Source organism: Triturus cristatus, chromosome 7 (assembly GCF_964204655.1).
Source record: "Triturus cristatus chromosome 7, aTriCri1.1, whole genome shotgun sequence".
In the NCBI taxonomy this organism is placed as follows: Eukaryota; Metazoa; Chordata; class Amphibia; order Caudata; family Salamandridae; genus Triturus; species Triturus cristatus.
The window spans coordinates 58,231,337-58,252,154 of NC_140590.1; the positions used below are offsets into that span (position 1 = coordinate 58,231,337).

The 20,818-nt window shown below is 45.1% G+C and overlaps 1 protein-coding gene across 1 annotated transcript in view; it reads right to left on the minus strand.

Annotated features, from left to right (window-relative positions):
• Nucleotides 1-7,105: 7,105 nt before the first annotated feature.
• The window catches only part of LOC146808802 (ly6/PLAUR domain-containing protein 8-like), a 47,822-nt gene continuing 34,109 nt past the window's right edge, over nt 7,106-20,818 (minus strand). Inside the window, exons 4-5 of the mRNA XM_085614240.1 lie at nt 12,815-12,964; nt 7,106-8,189 (exon numbers count right to left, since the gene is read on the minus strand). Of these exons, the coding sequence (XP_085470366.1) occupies nt 8,059-8,189; nt 12,815-12,964 (281 nt within the window). The 3' untranslated portion in view covers nt 7,106-8,058. The remainder of the gene's footprint in view (nt 8,190-12,814; nt 12,965-20,818) is intronic.

The window sequence follows — 20,818 nt, forward strand, 5'->3', positions numbered from 1 at the left end:
CAGTAGAATTTGGGTTCAGCCATGCATGTGTACAGCTGAGAACCACTGCAGTGGATGAGGGTAGCCTGTGAAGCCACATAGATTTGTCTGTGACATGTATGCAGTGCAAGAAGTGATACTCATGGCATTTCATTATGCTTGCACTGATTTGGGATGGTGGTGATTAACAGTTGTAAATAAAACTACATAATGCTTCGTAAGTGTAGAAATGACCTACCGACATGACAATCAATGTGTAAGAGTAGTAACTGTCAATGGACATGATAGTTACTGCTAGATCAACAAATTATGTAGTGTTGTGCATCACCTTTCAGTTACTTGAGAGAGCTGTAAGTATAAGAGTCTGTGGGGCGGGGGGCAGGGGGCGGATGATGAGTTAGCGTCTAGTCAGTGATGGAGGGCCCAGTTAGATATTCTTCATCACAGTCGACGAGTACACAAAGTTTACTCTAAAGCAATATGAAATAGTTCAGTGTCCAGGGCCCTCTTGAAGCTCATGTAGTTGCACGAGACCATCAAACTTGGAGTCAATGAGTTCCACAGTCCGGTACGCCGAACTTCCAGGGTCCAGACTCCATTTTTGATCAGATTGAACAGTAACTTAGGAATTACATATTAGGTACCTATTGATCTGTACATCTCTATGCATAAGTTTAGTGTTAAAGGAAATCGATTATGCAACATAAGATGCTATTGGGTGACTTAAGATCCTAAACTTTACATGGGACTCAATAAGGCCGTTTGTCAGTTGTGCTCCCTCCCAAAGGGCTGTGGTGAGGTGGTGCTCAGGCTAGCTCCAAAGAATCTGCTTGATTAAATGCAGGGTTTGAGTCTGCAACCACCGTGCTAAATTCTGAGGAACCCAAAGGACACGCTTCATCAGGCAAGTTCATGTCAATGCCAGTGCATTCCATATGGAAACCCCTTTGTTTGTTGTTCTTTATATTGTTGAAACATGTTTATGTACAAGGGCCTGTGTTTATGTGAAATCCAAATTTGTAGCTGGTCATTAATCCTGATTTACATTTTGCCTCCCCCCCACCCATTTACTCCCAAGATCTGTTTGAGCTTTCGGTTGCATGACTCGCATGTTTAACATGATATTGTCACTGATTTGAAGGTGGCCATTGACAGATGGTGTGAATTCTTAGTTACTTTCAGAATTCACAGACAAGGTTGGGAAGTCTGTTGGAACTGATAAGTTAAATTATTTGAAGTGTCTGGTTACTTCTTTCAGAATGGTGCAGATTGAATGCTCGATTTCAGGTCTGTTAACGTGGCGGTGCGCGGTCTAGGGCCCGCCCTACCCTCCTTTGCGCCCTGGTGTTGGGAACCCTGGGGTTCCATTAGGTCACCAAAGCTGCTCTGCACTGGACGCCAGTTGCAGAACGTACCGTGTGGAAAGATCCATTCCCCCTTACCACGGTCACGCTGGTGGTTGTGCTGTACTAAATGCTTGGGGTTCTAATATATAATGTCTAGTTCTTTTTATCACTGGTTACAATGATGTCATGAGGGGCATGACACTGGTGTGTTAATTGCCAGAGGAACGGACGTGTTTACGACGCACTTGTGATCTTAACAAGCACACGCATGAGTGAAGTATATATGGTTGCGTGCATGTCGCACTTTCTTGCTTCTATTGCCGTTGGGGTTTAAACTGGCATGAAGGATACATATATATATGAAGGAGCATTACTCATCATACATCCTTATTTAGACTCTGAGTTTTCTTAGATTCACGGCATTATCCTTTTGGCTATTTGCATTCCTTATATATGTTTGTTTGTTAAAACAATAGCATTACAAGTACACCAAGAGTGTATGGGATGTTTACAAACAACTAATTTAAGAAGTATTAAGTTATCGTTTTGAGTATTGGATAACTGGTATTGTGTGTGTTTAAACTTTCTTTTACAGGTCTTCCTCCCCGCAGTCCCCTTCCTACCCTTCCCTCACCTGGCCTCTCCAATACTCTGTGGTGCTAATATAGCTTTCTGAGTTGGAGCTGCCTGGAGGTGGAATAAACAATCTTCACGCAGATACTGAGGAAGATGCTCAAGTTGACATGGTCGAACCATGGTGCGAGTGCCTAATAGATTGTGGCCAAGCATCTTCACCAAATCAAGCATGATAGCAATCAGATTCTTTCGATGATGTCCTTGTTTCAGTTGCATGTCGACTGATCCTGACTTGGGATTTTAAGGTCAGCTAAATGCCTCAAGATCAACTGATAAAGTTGAGATTAAAGTATCCGCTTTAACACTCTTCTGCAACATAACAACAATGATATCCATTGTCTGAATTGCTGCTCAGGATCTTGGACTATTGCTATCAATGTATTCACCATGACATTTGTCACTGACAAAATAGGAAAAGTTGGTGATTAACTGAATGCTCTGGTTATTCAGTGTAACCTTATAAGTCAATAAATCAAACTCCAGCTGTTGCCATGCCTGGGTGAAAGAGATATTATGATAAGTGTCCAGTCCCATCAGGTGCTTCCTTCTCTTTGTTAAATTTGATGTTGGGATGTCAGAGGAACCAACAACCTGGATAATTAAATCTAACGCAGATTCAATATACTCACAATTACAATACCAGCCCGTTTTTGAAGACAGACTGAAATGACTGTGAGTGATCAGTTATATACCGTAACAATCCAATAATTTGGCAATACTGAAAGAGGTTACCTCCTTATTTATCCTCATCATTGTGATTTCATCAAAACAGACCATTGATAGGGGCTAGTCACTGTAGGAAAGTCCCCCTTTTTTGACATGGTCACCCCAGTTTGTGCCTGGTATCTGATACAATTTTGGCAGAAGTGCACTGGGCTCCTGCTATGCAGTGCCCCAGTGCCAACTTTCCTTGCCTAAAACTGTACCCTTGTCCCCCAATTGGCAATACCTTTAGCACTACCTACAAATCCCTACTAAGGTGCAGATTCCGATCCGGGTCGGAAAGCACTCTGACCGAGCCAGATCTGGAGTGTTTTCCGACCAAGCCGGAGTCCTGCAGTCCGACCGAGCGAGTACGATGCAGCCGTATGCTGCCGGACTCGGTTCGGTCGGACTCCCATAGAAGTCAATGGGAGCCGGTCATACGAAGCGTACATGGGCTCCCATTGACTGAATGGGTTCGTCTTGCGCAAGGGTGCCCACTACAGTGGGTACGCGTCGGTGCTATCCGCACCGTACATGCCTGTGTTGGGGGGGCCCTTGGGTCTCCCCCTCTGTCCGAGTTGTAGGGCTGCGGGTGACAGGGGGTCCGACGTGGACCCCCAAAGGCAACCACCCGGACGTTTTGTGAGCCGGACACTCCGGCTCGCACAGGCTGTCCGACGAGTGCATCATAATGGCTCGGTCGTAAATCGCATCCATTGCACGCCACGGTTAGCTTACGACTGAGTCGTATGGAGCAGTTTGGACCCGGAAACGACTCAGTTGGTGAATTTCACGTAGCTCGCATCGTACTTGCTCGCTCGTACAGCTGTAAGAGTCGGGCGGAAAACACGCGTACGGCTCGTAGTTTTTCCAGCCGGATCGCGTTCGGTGCCCCTCCGACCATGATCAGAATCGGCCCCTAAATGGTACCCCTACTAAAGAGGGTCCCTAAAGGCTGCAGCATATATTGTGCTAGCCTAAGAGAATCCTGAGCACCAACATGCAAACTACCATTGCAGGCTGTGAGTCCTGGTGCCAATCCTGCAGATACTACATGCAGCAGAACATGCAAACTACCATTGCAGGCTGCGAGTCCTGGTGCCATGCCTGCAGACACTACATGCAGCACCAACATACTAACTACCATTGCAGGCTGCGAGTCCTGGTGCCATGCCTGCAGACACTACATGCAGCACAAGCATGCAAACTACCATTGCAGGCTGTGAGTCCTGGTGCCATGCCTGCAGACACTACATGCAGTATAAGTAAGTCACCTCTCCAGCAGGCTTACAGCCCTAAGGCAGGGTGCACTATACTACATGTGAGGACATATCTGCATGAGCAGATATGAATCTGTGATGACTAAGTCAAATCTTGGATATCACAAGAAAACAGGGCAGCCATTTTGAGTACATGTGCTGGACACTGGTTTTATGAGCTTCCCAGCTACATGATGGCTTCACTGCAACCAGGGATGTTTGGTATTAAACATCTCGTATTAATAAACCCACACTGAATCCAGTGATGGAGTTATTAATAGATGCACCCAGAGGGCAACCTTAGAGGTGCCCCTAAAAACCTACCGACTTCTAGTGTGCTGGCTGACTGGTGTAGGTAAGTGCCACTGCAGATGGGTTTCAGACCCCTGCAGGTGAGACCCTGCGCTCTCTGAGGGCAGAAACAATGCCTGTTCTGGCCGGAGGAGTAGTGACCTCCTCCAAGCTGGATGGCTCTGTCATTAGCATATCAAGGCAGGAGGCTTCAAAGGCCTATGCCGCCTTTGATATGCGACCCAAAGCTTCCCCAGACAGGGTAAATGCCACCCTCAACCACAGGCCCATTTGACAATAGGATACTCAGCAAAATTAGCTAGTCAGGAGGCGTGTCCCCCTCTCAGGCTAGTGCCACCCCTAAAGAGGGCTACCGGAAGTGAATATGACTATTAGAATTTGTCCATCTTGGTTTTGGCTGAAGTAGGCTTTCTGGGTCAGTGTTCTGCCCACTTCCTGACTGGAGGTGGTCATATAGCGGGTGTAAAAACCTGAAAGGTGCAGGTAACAATACCTTGGCGCCTACGACCTTAAGACTTGAAGGAGACCCCCCCAGAAGCCGACAATAAATGCTTGTATGCTATCTATGCTTTTTCTCCCATAAGAAAGCATTGTGGGTGAAAGTGCATTTAAGTAACTGTTTTACACACCTGCAAAATTTAATATTTACAAATTTACTTACTTACATTCAAAGTTCTCTGTATCAAACTTTATATAAAAATACGACTTATTTTTCTAAATTGGTAATCTTGACTGTGTCTCTTATTTATTGCCTCTGTGAGTACAACAAATGCTTAGCACTACCCTCTGATACACCCAACTGCTCGCCCACACTACCACAAAAGAGAGTATTTGGGATATAATTTGCGCCTGTGTAAACCAATTGGACTTTGCCTGGACTCTTCACACTGTGTACCTCGTTTTGATCCACTATGTAAAGAGCCAGCTTCCTACAGTCACGCTGACCGAAAAGAAGCCAACATTCTGAATCCTCCAAATTCATACTTTGTGTCTAGTTAACGTCTTCTGTGCAATAGATATGAACAAAGTTAGAAAAAAAGAGAAGGCAGAATATACAGCAGGCCAGTCATCCCTAACACAAGACAACACAAAAATGTACCATAAAATAACAGTTTTCTGTGACTTAGGTGCAATGGCCTTTTGACATGATGTTGCAGGTAGTGCATGAGATTCTCTAACGCCGTTCCTGTAGCTCGGGTGTTAATGTATTTCCTACTCTGACCAATCCATGGGGGGCAAATATTCTCCTCCTAGCCTTCGCCATTCTAGGTAGACAGCTTGCGTGTGGAGTCACAGATGTCAACGGCACAGAAGACAGGGCAAAAAAGATAATAAGTCAACTGAGCAGAACCACACAAGTTTTCAGCAGCCCATAGAGATCCGAAGAGAAATGATCCTTTTTATTTAAAAAGTGCAGCGTTTGCGGAAAAGATAGTGGAAAGCAGATTAAATGTGTGCCATGTTTCTTGGTGTGGACTTGTTTTGGCTGGCTCAATCCTAGCCCTGGAGGAACATCCAAGAGTTCGCTGATGATTGATTGTGACAATGTTTGGATGTTTTGGGCCAAGTTGTAGATATGTCCCAGGAAGGAGGTGACATATCAGAGACTTGGATATTGCAGCGCAGAATTTAAGAAGTTCAGAATTAAATGAGGAACATTTGAAATTCTACTTGGTGAACTGTAGACAGCCATTTGTGGAGATCATTTACATTGTAGCTCTGATACAGATATGGAGGACTTTATAACCTAAGGGGTTCAGCTCATCAAGTAGATGGAAGAAGTGGGTATTCATCAGGCTGTAGAACTGAGACTTCATTTTTCAGTCAGGTTGTCAACAGTTGTGTGTTTCTAGGCTTTATTTACAGTCAACGCACAAAAGGTTGCACCAGAAGTTTCACCTTGAGTCTTGATTATGTAAAACTCCATTAAAGACTTTGACTTAATTGGAGTCACAAGCATGTCCAGATATAGAACCCCATTTACTTGACTGAAGCAACACTTTAGCATCCAGTTTGCTTGAATGGATTCTGTCTAATGGACAACCTCAATTTTCCAATTAACTTGAATAAAGCCTCGCTCTTCAGCATCCTCAAGCCTCTCATCTTTAATGGGATCTGGCTCATCAGTCTGAAATCTTCCCTAACCTTAAATAGGTCTAAACGTTGGTGTTTTACACTGCATAGGGCCAGATTACAACTGGGTCATTATTTTCTGACCCCTGTGTAAACCCCTGTTTGCACAGGGGTCGGAATTACGAGTTTAGTGTTATTTAAGGAATCCGATAATTATTGGATGCATTAAATACCTCAACCTTCACCATAATTCTGTAGGTCAAACCTGCCAAAATGTAACAGAGGAAAAACATTCGGTATTTACTGTGTCATGCAGATTTTGGTGCGTTAAACACCCAAAATCCACGTTATTCCCTAGCAACTGATAATCGCACCCGAATTCTAACGTGGCCCATGGTATTGTTATTCGTCAGGTGCGATAAATAGCACCAATACTTGTAAGTGGGCCCCTGGTAGTGTTACTCATGGCTCTGCTCAGTAGGGTAGACCACAGCTGTGTCTTACGCAGGATACTATTCAACAGTAACGCGGTCTCACCTACAATTTAATCCTAAAGACTCATAGACTTGAGTAGAGTCCGGATCACCGCCGTTTTACAAGCCATTCAATGGAATAAAGATCTTTCTTTGACTTTGGCATCTAGAATTGTACAATGTCACCTAATGTTTCACCTTAATTTCCTTTTCCAAAATTACTGCCATCACAAATCTGTAGAAAAGACACTGACTCATTGTTGCAGCTGCTTAAACTAATTTTATTTATTTTGTCCAAATTCAGTGTTGTGAAGGTGTGCATGTTAGTGTGGTAAAGAAGGACAGATAACAATGTCCCTGTACAATCTGGCCTTAATCTGGCATCAACAACAAACAACCTGTGATATTTCAGGATATTTGAGGCTTGGACATCTGAAGCGAAGCACTGGAGCAGAGCAGAGTGGGGGCCCCCTCAATGGTGGATAAGCCTGAACATTCAGAGTGGGCAGACAGGCAGGTCTAGGTCATGATGTCACCCATCATCTCTTGGGTATAAGGAGGAAACACAGGGCAGTGGCAGGGCAAGCATCCTGTTTCAGATTCCATATAAATGGTGGCCAAGCACTGTTCAAGATGGAGCTGGCAGTGGGAGGTCATGGTGATGGAGCATGAAGACCCTGAAGAAGGCAGAGCTGGAGGTATTTATGAGCCTCTTACAGTCCCTCTCTATCTCGCACTGCAGTGCAGGCACCAAATACGTTCAGATAAGAAATCCCTCTTTAAAGCTCCTCCCCACTGCATGCCTCATGCGTTGTGGATGACTAAATCCATTTTAACTGTTTACACAATCTGTTTGTACAGAATTTATTGGAAAGTGTTGTTCCATGCTGAGAGGAAAGACTTAATTGCGACCCCTTATGAATGGTAGAGAAGCAACACTTAAGCTGGGTTCAATGTACATAATTTACGATACATAAAAATTGGCCAATCTCAGTTGAGTGGGGATGTCCTCGTTCCAGGCTGGTGTGGCTCAATGCGTGAAGCGGAGATGGCAAGGTGGCAAAATGGCTCCTGGAGAATTCTGTGAACATCACACAACATGTTTCTTTTCCATCTCTCGCTTGGAGGCTCCAATAAATCCAACCACTGTCAGCATTAGATACCTCTCATCATAAAAAAAGGCTTCAGCATTGTGTTGTAGGTTCCAGGTGCTTTTGGAGTGGTACTACTGGCATTCACTCTAGGCTTGGGCATCATGCAGGTGTATGCGCCATCTCAAACTATTAGGGGGGGTGTACATTTGAAATCATATGAGTACAGCCTAGGTCCAGCAGGGTTCAAAGCGTTGCGGTCGCAGGACTCTTTGGTAATGCACCCACGCAGGCTGTACAGCTGCGAAACCTCCCCTGTGGAACAAGAACATATACACAAGATTCAGTAATCAGTAGTACTACGCAATCTAAGGTTTACTGATTCAGACAGAGATTCTTTGAGCAACCCAACTCTAGCATACACACAATGATAATGCATGAATTGTCTTGCCGCTGGGAAGAGTCATTGTGTTCCTGTGCCCTGGCAATTGAGGCCCAAGTGCCCCTGGTATGGTCTGCATGGCACCTCGCTATAGTCAGCTCAGCTGCCATCCCATATTGTCTTGCCTTAGACGTGTCCCAAAACAGTGGAAGAGGCACCCAATGAACACTCTTAAGGAGTGTTACTGCATCCGTTAATCAAAAGATCACATCACAGCAGTTTATCAGTATCTTCCCAGAGGCCGCTGCGGCCATGCATTAAAGGTACTTAGTGGGAAGACTGGAAAAGCCTAAAAGGGTGCTGGATTAATGAACGGCAGAAGGAGTGGAAGATGGGACTGTTATTATTTGTCGAAGTTGCTTCAGAGACAGTGCATAGAAAGTAAGATAGATGTCATTGAAAGAAGTTGGGGGATGCAAATGGTAGAGAGGTGATGGTTGAATGAAATACAAAAGTCATTAACTAAAGCTATGCTTGACATTCTGGTAGCTTGGCACAAAAACAGTCAGGCTTACCTCAGAGGCAATTTGTATAGTACACAACACAAGAAAAATCCCAAACCAATTTGGAAAGATAGAGAATATGTTAATAAATAAAATTACTCCAAACGACAAAAATCCAATCAGTCGAAATGGAGATATGATTTTTTAAAGTATTAAGGTGAAAAATAGCACCGATTAACAACAAAGTAACATCCTCGGTTATCAAATCCTTTTTAACTGGATCAAAGTCAAAACTTAAGGCTGACTGTGATGGAGCGAGGGTCAGAGACAGGGATCGGGTACATCCTTGTTGAAAGTTTACCTTCAGACTTAAAAGGAAAGTTGGCAAAATGTTTCTAATCTCTGCTTTTGCACAGTGGGCAAGGGGAGTCAACACTAACACCAGCGAAGCATCCAGGACTTTTGGGGGTGGCACTACTTTGGGGTTGGGGCTCACTCCAACTGAGGCCAGCAGCAGGGTCCACGGCCAATCCAATTGGAACTGGTCAGCTGCTAAGTTTCAGGAAAATGCTTTTGGATACTTGTTGTGTCCCTGTAGCTCACACAGGAGGTCAGCTAACGAACTGTTGAAGTCGCTTACGGGGTCCTAGTTTCAAGGCAGGCAGGTGCAGTCTACCTTCAGGGCTGGTAAGTCTAATCTTCACACGTCCAGGAGTGCTCCAATGAGAGGTCCGTGGAGTACGGTTTTTATACCCAATGCCTGCTAATGTGTGGGGGCCAATCCTTTCTCCACCCCCTACATTAGATCTGGTCAGTTCTACTACCCCCACTTGGTTTGGTGCCAGCTTGATTAGAGAGACAAAGGGGAGGCAAGCCTAGGAGTGAGCCTCATCTGTGAGTGGCAGGGTAGGCACCTTTTGAAACTCAAAAAGAGGCTGTGTACATCATGCTGAGGAGATGAACACCCCTCCTCACTTACAAGGTCCTTTGTCTACTGTCTGAAATCAATACGTGTAACACTCCAGGGGAACCGTCAAGGGTCAGGTGACACTGGGCACTGGCAGTAAAGCCTTTCCAGTTTAGGCAGCATAATGACAGCTTTCTGAAAGTGTAATTTCCAAAATAGTTATATAAAATCTGACTTTCTTATTTTAAATTGCTTTTAAAATGAGTCCTTTAAGCATTTTCTCACTTTCCCCAAATTATGTTAATTTTTAGATGGTGGTATAATGTAACCCAGTCTTTTCCTATGAGAGGGCGAGTCCTGCTGCACTGAAAATCGACTTTGTAGGTTTATCACATGTAAAACTTTAAATATACCTGCACTACTTTTTAAATACCACACACTCTGCCCTTAGGGCATCTAGGGACTACCTTAGGGGTGCTTTACAATATATATAGTAAAAATTTGCTTACCTGGAAACTTACCTTCACAATATTTGTGTCCTCGATATTCTGTCTCAATGCCATTTTAATCTCAGGTTTAGTGCTATGAATGTTGTGAATATCACAGCAATACGACTGGACTTTTTTTTATAAGAAACACCCTTTGTTTATTTAAACATCAGGCATTTTCTTAAAGGCCCAGTAGATCCCATTTTGTATCTCTAAAGGATTCACAGAAGTCAATGGGTGTGTGGGAGCTCCATGACAGAAGAGAATAAACTGCATTTCTTATCCAAAGAAAACTCTAGTTATAAATTCATTAAGTTGCCAAAGTTGCTGGAATGGACTTATGAATTGGTGCGACCTTGAATGAAGAAGAGAAAGAAACTTGTCATTGGAAGACCAGCCTGGGTAGTCCTGGAAGCCATTGGCACATCCCTGAATCACAGCTGTGATTTAAATGGTGCCTCTCTTTTACTAGGGTTAGGGAGAAGGTAATACAAAAGAGTAGGCAGACAACCAAGCAGGCCTGACATCATTGTCTATTACAACAGAAACTAACCATAAAATAACTGCATTTTGTATTGTATTGTATTGGCCATTCAACTGATATTGATTAGTGCACTTCGGGCATGAAACACTCAACACTCATCACTGTAGGTGGATGTCGCCTAGTATTCAATGGAAGCTGGACAAAGACTGGCTTCCCACAGGGGCAGGTTTACAAACGTGGTCTTAAAAACAACATTTCCCATTATGCCAGGTTGAGCTGTAGTGGAGAACACTCAGCTGATGCTGACGTCTTTCAATCACATAGGTTATCTCCACTAAATAAACACATGTATTAATGGGTTCAATTAAACTTGAGGAAACTACTGGTGACTTAACACCGAAGATGCCTTTAAATCCACTATCAGGATCACCAAAATGATAGCAGTTGTACATGCTCCATTAAAACTCTCTGCCGTCTCTTATACTGCGGATGATAAGACCTTTAATGGTAGCACATAAAAATTGATTGGAATCACAGGTTAATCTCTTCAATGGACCACCAGGTGAAAGCAAATTAATACATGTCTTAAAATTAATCCAGAAACTGTTTCAGTTTGATGACTGTTGGCTCTCTTCCCACTGGATTTGAACATGGGTATGTGTCCAATGGAAAGGTCATGAGAAAACAGGCATGGGTGATTGATTCTGAGCTGGTGGCATAATTGTAAATGGTTGGAGAGCAGCACCAAAATGCATTTGTGAGGAAGAAATGTTTTTGTGGGGATGTAGGACAGGAACTTTCATTTCCCCAATCCCAGTGCCTTTCCTGTTGTGGGAGAGACCATCCGAGTTCCCATTTTCCACAGTCACTCACACCATTTATTTTCTTTGTTACTTCCATCCATTTTTGTTCATGGCCCATTTGTTTTCTTTTGTTTTTTTCCCACTAGACCTTTTCCTACACCTAATTTCTTGGTTCAACAAGGCAAAGATCTTTTTCTTTTGGATGTTCCTGCCAAAATAGAAAAATACACCAGTTTTGCAGATTTTTTAAATGACAAAGATATTTGCCATTGAGCGCCGCTATTTTCATGCCACTGTGAATGGCCAGAGTGGGACAACAATGTCATGCGCATAAGGCCAGGCATAAAAAGATGTGGTGTGACATGGGGAAAACCGCAGAGACAGGACCACTCTACACTACATAAAAGGGCAGCAACAGTGAATGAGACAGAAAGTCCACACGGGGAGAACACACACCACCCAAAGTGAGGGAGCTCATTAATGTAGATGCCATCTTCACTGGGCAGAGAATCTAACCTTGCCTGGGCACCGACCATCATTACTTGCATTCAATCGGCAGCTTGGAGGGCATGGTGCCTTGCAGCCACAGGCCCGCTCTCTGTTCCTGCACATTGAAGGAGGAGCCTGGCTGCTCCCATGTAGGCCTGGAGGCCTTCCTCAAGCTGCATGTCATGACTCCTATTGGTATCTGGGGTGGCCTGACCTTCCTTAGACTGTAGTGACCGTAGTGGGAGGTCTCCCATTTCAACTTCATCAGCAGGGAATTCTTGGGTCTGCTGGTTTACCACTTTTAGTGAGTCTGCTGTACATGCTGCCACGCAAAGTAGGCTCGCAACCAGTGCAGCTTATTAGTACCTCTAGGAGCTTTGTGGTGTCTTTATACTCGCCAGGCACAGATCCAGCTGTGTCACCATCATTGTTGACCACTGCACTTCATTTTCTTTGAGACTCCTCAATCCCTGCAAGTCTTACTCTGCTTCATAGGAAACAACATTTGCACCAGAACCCCATATGTGCACCACCAAGCCTAGTCATTGCAGTCGGAGCACACTACAGAATGTGGCCGGTGAACCCTGTTGCAGCTGTGTTACTAGTGAATATGTGTTTCTTATCTAAGGTACGGGGAGTAAGGAAGCGTGTGTCTGCATTCAGTGTCTGTAGTGTTAGTACAATACAGTGTACAGTGAGCTCAATATTGTTCATAGTATGATGTATTTTCCAACATTGATCTTGTCTCTCAGTCCTGAAGGTGCCATGCCTGATCAGTTCTTCATAGCCTTGTTTCATGGAGGTTCTGAGCACCTCAGTGGGGCTCACTCATCTCAGGCCTGGGTGATTATACCTGTACAAACTCCAGTGTATGCATTAGTTACCTGGTCTGGATGCAGATCCATTGAAGCTGCCGCAGGTGTCCTCGGCCCCGATGCACGGAATTTTACGGGTCCCGGTGCAGAGGACCGAGACCTCGCCATTGAAGCAAGAATCACATGTATATCCATTGGGGGTCTCGTCTACATCAGACACTGCAAAAAAGTTTGGAACCAAATGCAAAGTGAGAGGCTGCTTCCATGACCACTGAGGAAAAGAAGGATTAGACAGAGGATAATATCTTTATTGGGGGAAATGGCAAACAAGTCTGGGCTTTAATAAAACCTATTAAGCCTGACCCAGACCCACCACCTACCCAACAGTATGACAAGAGTGCCTACAGTATTCGAGAGTAGAGAGCAAGCAAAGTCTGTGGGAGAACCCCACCCCAACTTGCTGAGCTCCATCTCTTTCTCCACTTTGTATTCTATGAAGATGTGGGCTCTATACAAATTCTTAGAATCCTATTTGTTTTATGTAAACGCACAGGTTTTTAGATTTCACTCTGGAACCTGTAAGAAGAAAAGGAGGCTCCAAGCACAGTTATGGCTATGGGTCACTAGTTAGTCTCATAGTTTAGGGTGACCATTAAAGGTCCTGCTCTGTGCCCATCCAGGAGTAATAAACATGTGGAGATGTGTAGAGTGCTTCACGCTTGAGGTGCTTTTGCTGTAGTAAAATAATGTTCTCTGTAACCCGTTCCAGTAGGTTGAGCTGCGAAGGAACTCTTTCTTACAGCCCAAGCACTTCAAGACAGTGTTGTTTTGTGATCTAGGTCAGGAATATTGAGGGCAAAATATTTAATGGCTACAATATCATGACCAGATATCGAGAGACAAAACATTGAAACCTAAGTTTGTATGTACCTTTTCTATGCCTAACTGCACACATGCTACCGTGATTATAAATGTGTGCTCAAGGTAAATAGATGTGGAGTTAGGAATGGTAAATCCTTAACTCCCCCTACAAAAATCCTGCTTCACTGCAACTGCTCACATTTAAAATGAAACCTATGCATAGATTCAAGTCAAAAACCTTTGTTGTTTTAGTCCAGATCTGAGACAACAACATTTTCATAAAAATAATAACACTTCACGAATTCCACATTCATTGTACAGTCCCAGTATGAAGTTTCACATATTAAACAACCCTACACAGATCAATACCTTAAAAAAGAACAAAGAAGTTTTTACAATTTAAAAAGAGATCATTTCATTTTCTGGATTACTTAAAGACACAGGTACCTTATCCACATTGAAAATATCACATATTGAATAAAAAGTGGCTTTAAATGCTTTAGACACACCATACATAATGCTGTGCCCAACAAAAACAAGATGATCAAAATCCTGAATCCCCTCAGTGCATAAATTACATGTCCTTTTTGTTCTGCTCAGATTGTTCCATTCCCCGGTAACACTCCGTAGTGGCAGCATTTTTAATCTTATGAGGAGAATCATTCAATGGACTCCCTGGTCCAAATTCCAATGCAGATGTGACTGCGTACATTTTACACTATGCAAAGTGTGGGTCATTTCATATCTACCTTTCGGAAGGCCAGATGCCACGTCTCGCTCCATACTAAGTAAGCAAGAGCTTTTAAGGAAAGCTTTGCGCTCTAATACATCAATGCAACCAATGGCTCTCCTTGTAATTTAAATAAGCCCATGGCAACATAAATATTTCTCAGAAAGATGCTATCTGATCTCTGAACACAAAAGATATCCCTCCATTGTAACCTCATGAAGAAGTTCTCCTCAGAATGTATCAAGCGAACCCCCCAACAAAGTGCTGCTGTCAAACCCCGAACGTAAGCACTTGCTAAGCCCATTTTCAGGTGAATTGTGTTTGTAGGCGCTAAGGTGTGCAAATTCCATAATTTACTGAGAATTTGTTTCTCAATTGAGTCCATAAAGGATCATCTGCCTATCTCCACCATCTCCATTGCATACAGAATATTTAGAGAAGTTTTTAAACGTTACAGCAGGAGTAAAAAGGAGAAATGTCTAAAACCTAGGGCATCATAAAACATATACTTGGCTCCTTTTAATAGGATCGATGTAAAAAAATTCAACTGACAGCCAAGCCTGGGGCAAAGTCCCCCTCACACACCTGTCTCTCCCACAGCGGTGCCTGGACTGCTCATTGATATCCCCCTAGCTGTGTTGTTGACCATGGCAGTGTACAGTCTCACCCATTCCCTGTGCAGAGTCTCATGCACACATGTGCCTACTTTGAACTGTGGACTGGCCTTGCTGTTTATTCCTGTGTTTGCCCAATGCCTGTGCAGGTTCTCATGCACACATGTGCCTACTTTGAAGTATGGACTAGCCACTGGCCTTGCTTATTACTGTGTTTGCCCATTCCCTGTGCAGGTTCTCATGCACACATGTGCCTACTTTGAAGGATGGACTGGCCACTTGCCTTGCTGTTTATTACTGTTTGCCCATTCCCTGTGCAGGTTCTCATGCACACATGTGCCTACTTTGAAGTATGGACTGGCCACTTGCCTTGCTGTTTATTACTGTTTGCCCATTCCCTGTGCAGGTTCTCATGCACACATGTGCCTACTTTGAAGTATGGACTGAGCACTGTCCTTGCTGTTTATTACTGTGTTTGTCCATTCCCTGTGCAGGTTCTCATGTGCCTACTTTGCACTTTGTACTGGTCAAAGGCCTTGCTATTCATCACTTTGGATGCCCATTCCATGTGCAGGTTCTCATATACCCCCTTTGCACTTTGTACTGGCCAGAGGCCTTACTGTTCATCAATTTGGATGCCCATTCCCTGTGCAGGTTCTCATGCACACATGTGCCTACTTTGAACTGTGGACTGGCCACTGGCCTTGCTGTTCATTCCTGTGTTTGCCCATTCCCTGTGCAGGTTCTCATGCACACATGTGCCTACTTTGAACTGTGGACTGGCCGCTGGCCTTGCTGTTCATTCCTGTGTTTGCCCATTCTCTATGCAGGTTCTCATGTGCCTACTTTGCACTTTGTACAGACCAATGGCCTTGCTGTTCATCATTTTGGAAGCCCATTCCCTGTGCAGGTTCTCATGTACCTACTTTGCACTTTGTACTGGCCAATGGCCTTGCTGTTCATCACTTTGGATGTTCATTCCCTGTGCAGCTTTTTCATGCACACATGTGCCTACTTTGCACTGTGGACTGGCCACTGGCCTTGCTCTTGTCTACTTTTGATGCCTATCTGTGTAATATGTAATAAAGACAGTTACTCCTGTTGTCTGCTTTGTCAGTGTCCTTGCTAAATAAATGGTTTTCTGTATGGGTATGGATTAATTTGACACATGCTCTGTATGCCACTTTAACATTGCCAGTGGCTTGTTTCACTTTTTCAGAATTTGGCAGAGGTGGCAGGCACTTCTGTTCTTCTCGAATCTGAGGTTCGGGGTGCAATGATTGTTGTTTTTGATGAACTACTGTTATCCTAATCATTCTGTGGTCAGGTTTGCCTAATTGCACACATGTCATGTTTTGATGCACTGCCAGCACAGAGGGGGATTCTATCCACAGGATCGCAGGCAGGCTGGCCAGGGTCCATCGTGATCTTTCTTGATGTGTGAACAGCAGTGTTGGTGTATGGTCATCCTGTGATGGCCTGTCTTCCTAGTCACATGGGTACATTTGAATGTGTGCACTTGAGTGGTCATGAAGTGTGCAGTGTGAAGGAGTGACTTGGTCAGTAGTGTTGATGTGTGTGTGCCCCTGCAATGGCAACTGCACACATGTGTCATCCAGGAGCTGAGTGCCTGTTTGATTTGTCAGCCCTGTGCTTGAGATTGTGTGCACATGTGGGAGTTGTAGGTTGTGCACTGTGCAGTGTGTTGGTGTGTCCTTGCACTCCTGGGGCACACCGACTTGTTGTTGCTGCCAGTTGTGAGTATGCAGAGTGTGTGACAGCCAGGTCTGTGTTGTGTTTTGTTGATCAGCCATGGGTCTTGTTGCTGTTTGTGCTCACTGGGAGATTGCTGTGATTTCGCGGTTGATGGGTGACCTGGATGCGGAGGGGTGATTTTGTGACAGATAGGACATGTGTGGGTACACTTGTGGATGTGTTCCTGCCCCCACCAGAGTGTCTGGTGTGGACAGGAACCGTATATCAGCCCATGAGTTGTGTGTTGTGGTTGTGTGAGGAGTTGTGTGATTGCGTACCTTTGGCGTTGTCCGCGACGGTGCATTACCTGCTGGTAGTGGATCATGTACAGCACCGGAAAGGCGTGTAAAGCTGGATCCATTGCGGTCAGGACCGGGTGGAGGGGACCGGGAGTCTGGTTTCACGCTCCTCTGTCGTACTTCCGCCGTCTCCGGTTGGGTGGTTTCTACGCTGTGGTGTGAGAGGCTGTTTGGGACATTCTGATTTGTACGGTGGTCAGGACGTCATTCCGCACGACAGTGAGTCTCTATTGACTCCCACCGCCGCGTGGCTGGCGCATTTCTTTGGCGGTTCACATTGCACCGCGTCAGACAGGAAATGGGCTATGTTTGCCCATTGTAAAATGGCGGGCATGAGGACCGCTGCTGGCGTGCGGAAAACAACATTTTCTGCCGGCACCGCAGAGGTGCCTCCGCCCGCCATCATAAAGAGCCCCGAAATTTTTGTCTCTTGAGTTCAATATTTTGTCCAAGCACCGTAAATGAGCATTGAGATGTTAATACAGGCATGAAACCGTAGGGCTAAACAGGTACGAGTGGTGTGGGTTTCATAATTGGAAGCCTAATGCATTTTTAAAAGTGCTAAAAATAGTTAAAGAGGGATATCACAGTACAAGAACGTATCTATTATCAGTGGAAGATACTCCTGGCATTAGGGGTCACAGTATCAGAACAGGCGAGGCTCAACAATAACCTTAGGACATGGACTTTCACTGATAGTTTGGTGAACACATGCCCCATCCTCATGTCAGCAGTATGAAAGCGAAAACAGCAAAGCACTTTTGAATCGAGCAAGGGGATACTGGAAGCCATTTATTTATTTCTGATTTTGTATAGCGCCTGGTTACACTGTCAGTGTGTCCCCGCGCTGTCAGAAGAGCTAGTTGCTCCGTCAGTCAGACAAGACGGGGCTATTCTTTAGGAAAGAGGAATGTTTTAAGTTTCCTGCGGAAGATGAGCTCCGATGTTTCCACTCTTAAGCTCAGGGGGAGAGAGTTCCATTTATGTGCCGCCAAAGTACGAAAGGATCTACCCCCCATTCTGGCTCTCTTGTGTCTGGGGACAGCGAGGAGGCCTGCTCCTAATGAGCGGAGTTGTCGGGTAGGCGTATAGGGGCAGAGAAGGTTCCGAAGGAAGGCCGGGCCCTTGCCATGTACGATCCTGTGACCAATGCATAGGACCTTGAAGTCGATCCTTTCATTGATCGGAAGCCAATGTAGTATTTGTAGAGATTTTTTAGAGGCGGCTCTTCTGGACAGCCGGAGGACCAGGCGAGCGGCAGCATTCTGGATTGTCTGCAGTCGACGCCGACTAGTGGCGTTGGCGCCTAGATACAAGGCATTGCCGTAGTCCAGTCTCGACGTGACAAGAGCGTGGACCAGGGTCTTCCTTGAGGATTCTGGGAGCAGGTCCAGGGTCTTACGGAGTTTCCGTAGAATCGAAAAGCACGTACCAGCGACCCGTCTGGTGTGGTAGTCGTAATTAAGCTTTGAGTCCACCCATACTCCAAGGTTCTTGACCTGATCACTGGGGGTAGGGAGAGGCCCCAGGTCTGTGGCCACCAGGCAGATGACCAGACTGAGGGGGGTTTTCCTACAATCAGCACCTCAGTCTTGTCTCCGTTCAGACGGAGGCAGTTCTTCGCCATCCATCCAGCCAGCTCTTGGAGGCATGATGAGAAGTTCGCGGCGGCTTGTTCAGCAGGTTGGGTCAGAGCGACCACCAGCTGAGTGTCGTCTGCGTATGTCACTACTTCCACCCCATAGCGTTCCGCAGTAGTAGCCACGGGGGTGACATATAAATTGAAAAGGGTTGGACTGAGGCTTGATCCCTGAGGCACTCCTTGACCGAGGTCAAAGGTGTCGGAGCGTGCTCCTCCTTGCTCCACCGAGAAGCTACGGTTAGTAAGAAAAGATTCCAGCCATAACCAGGCCGTGCCTGTCACCCCTCCTTTCTTCAGACACTGTAGCAGCGTATGATGTGCTACAGTGTCGAAGGCTGCGCTGAGGTCCAGGAGCACTAGTGCCGCCACATGCCCGGCGTCCACGTGCTTCCTCAGTGCCTCAGTCGAAAAAAGGAGGGCTGATTCTGTGGAGTGGCGGGCCCGGAAGCCCGATTGGTTGGTATGCAGGAGGCCTCTGGACTCTATGTGTGCTGAGAGTTGTTGGTTGACCAGCTTTTCCGCCAGTTTTGAGAAGAAGGGTAGGAGCGAAATGGGGCGCAGGTTGCTAAGCTGGGACGCACTGATATGGGGTTTTTTCTTAAGAGGCAGTACGACTGCTTGTTTCCACCCGTGTGGGACCTTGCCAGTGTTAAAAGAGGTAGACAATATATGGCCTACATACGGTGTCAGAAGACTCATGGCACTGGCCAGGAATTTGGCAGGGGCAGGATCGTGAGGGGAGCCTGATTTGATTCCTTTAGCAGTGGCTATCAAAAGGTCCTCCGTCGGAACCTGGTATACTGTAAGGCAGTCTTCGATCTTTGCCTCCCAAGTCGCTTCTTCCTGAGGAGGTAGAAGGTTGGAGCCAGTTCTGGCATCATCAGGGAAACTGGTGTAAATGTCGCGTACTTTTTTGTGAAAAAATTCCGCAATGACGTTACAAGATTGTACTGAGATATCGGCCTGCTCTAAAGAGGGGGGAGGTGTAGTGATCTCTTTATAGATCCTAAAGAGCTCCTTGGATGAGCAGTTAGCACTATCTATACGGTCAGCGTAGAAGGTCGCTTTGGTTTTCCTAATTTGGAAGTGGTATTTTTTTATGCTAGCTTTGTACACATCTCTTGCCTCTGGTGAATAGTTCTTTCTCCAGGCACGTTCGAGCCTCTTGCAGGCTGCCTTGGTTTCTCTAAGAGCTGTGCTGAACCAAGGTGCAGTTTTAGTTTGCCGCTCCGGGCCCTTATTGGCCCAAGGGGCAGTGATGTTTAGGGCTTTAGTGATGTGTCCGTCCAGGGCCATGCAAGCCTTGTCAACATCTACTCCTAAGTCTGTGGGGGAACCATTCAGTAGGAAGTGATATTCAAAAGAGTCCATGGAGAAACGGGCCCATTTCCTTTGTTGTTTATTGGCGCTATGGTGGGTTTGTTTATGGTGAGTCTTGACTAGGAAGTGAAAGGGGACTAGGAAGTGGTCGGTCCACAGCAAAGGAATGGGAGGGTCCTGTTTCAGATCCTCCAAATTACTAAAGATGGGGTCATTTTCTGTCTCTTCTTTTCATGTTTGTATTAATCTTGTGCACATGGTACTATGGAAATGAGAGTCTTTTCTGCCTCTCACTGTGCTTACAGATAAGCATGTGAGCTAAGATATAAGGGTCAATGGAAGAAGCAGGGAAACATTAATAGGATAAGAGGGAAAAAAGAGACCCAGGGATTCATACTCTAGCCTCTAGGGTCACAGAGGTCTGCAGGTTGTAGTGGGTCTCTATAGAATAAAGAGATAACTAAAGTAACTTATCACTGGAATGCTAAACACAAGTGTAATTGTGAATAGATATACATTTGCAATATCTCTGTATGAGCAACTCTCTGTACTTTGATAGGTTAATGGGAAATCCTGAAAGCTAAAGACCAGGAAATGTAAATATCTTACAATATATATGTACATTCATACCTTTCCCTAAACTTAGAATTACTACTTCAAGTTGTATTACTATAACCTAGTTTGTGTAAGATGACTACAGTTTCTATTTAACTTCAGTAGAACTGCAAAATAAGAACACCATTAACACTGAGCGCTTCTCTAAGCAATATACACACACACATTAACGCACATACATGTGCATTCACATATATACATGTGCTCTGTCCTTTTAGGAATCCACCCAGTTCCTTC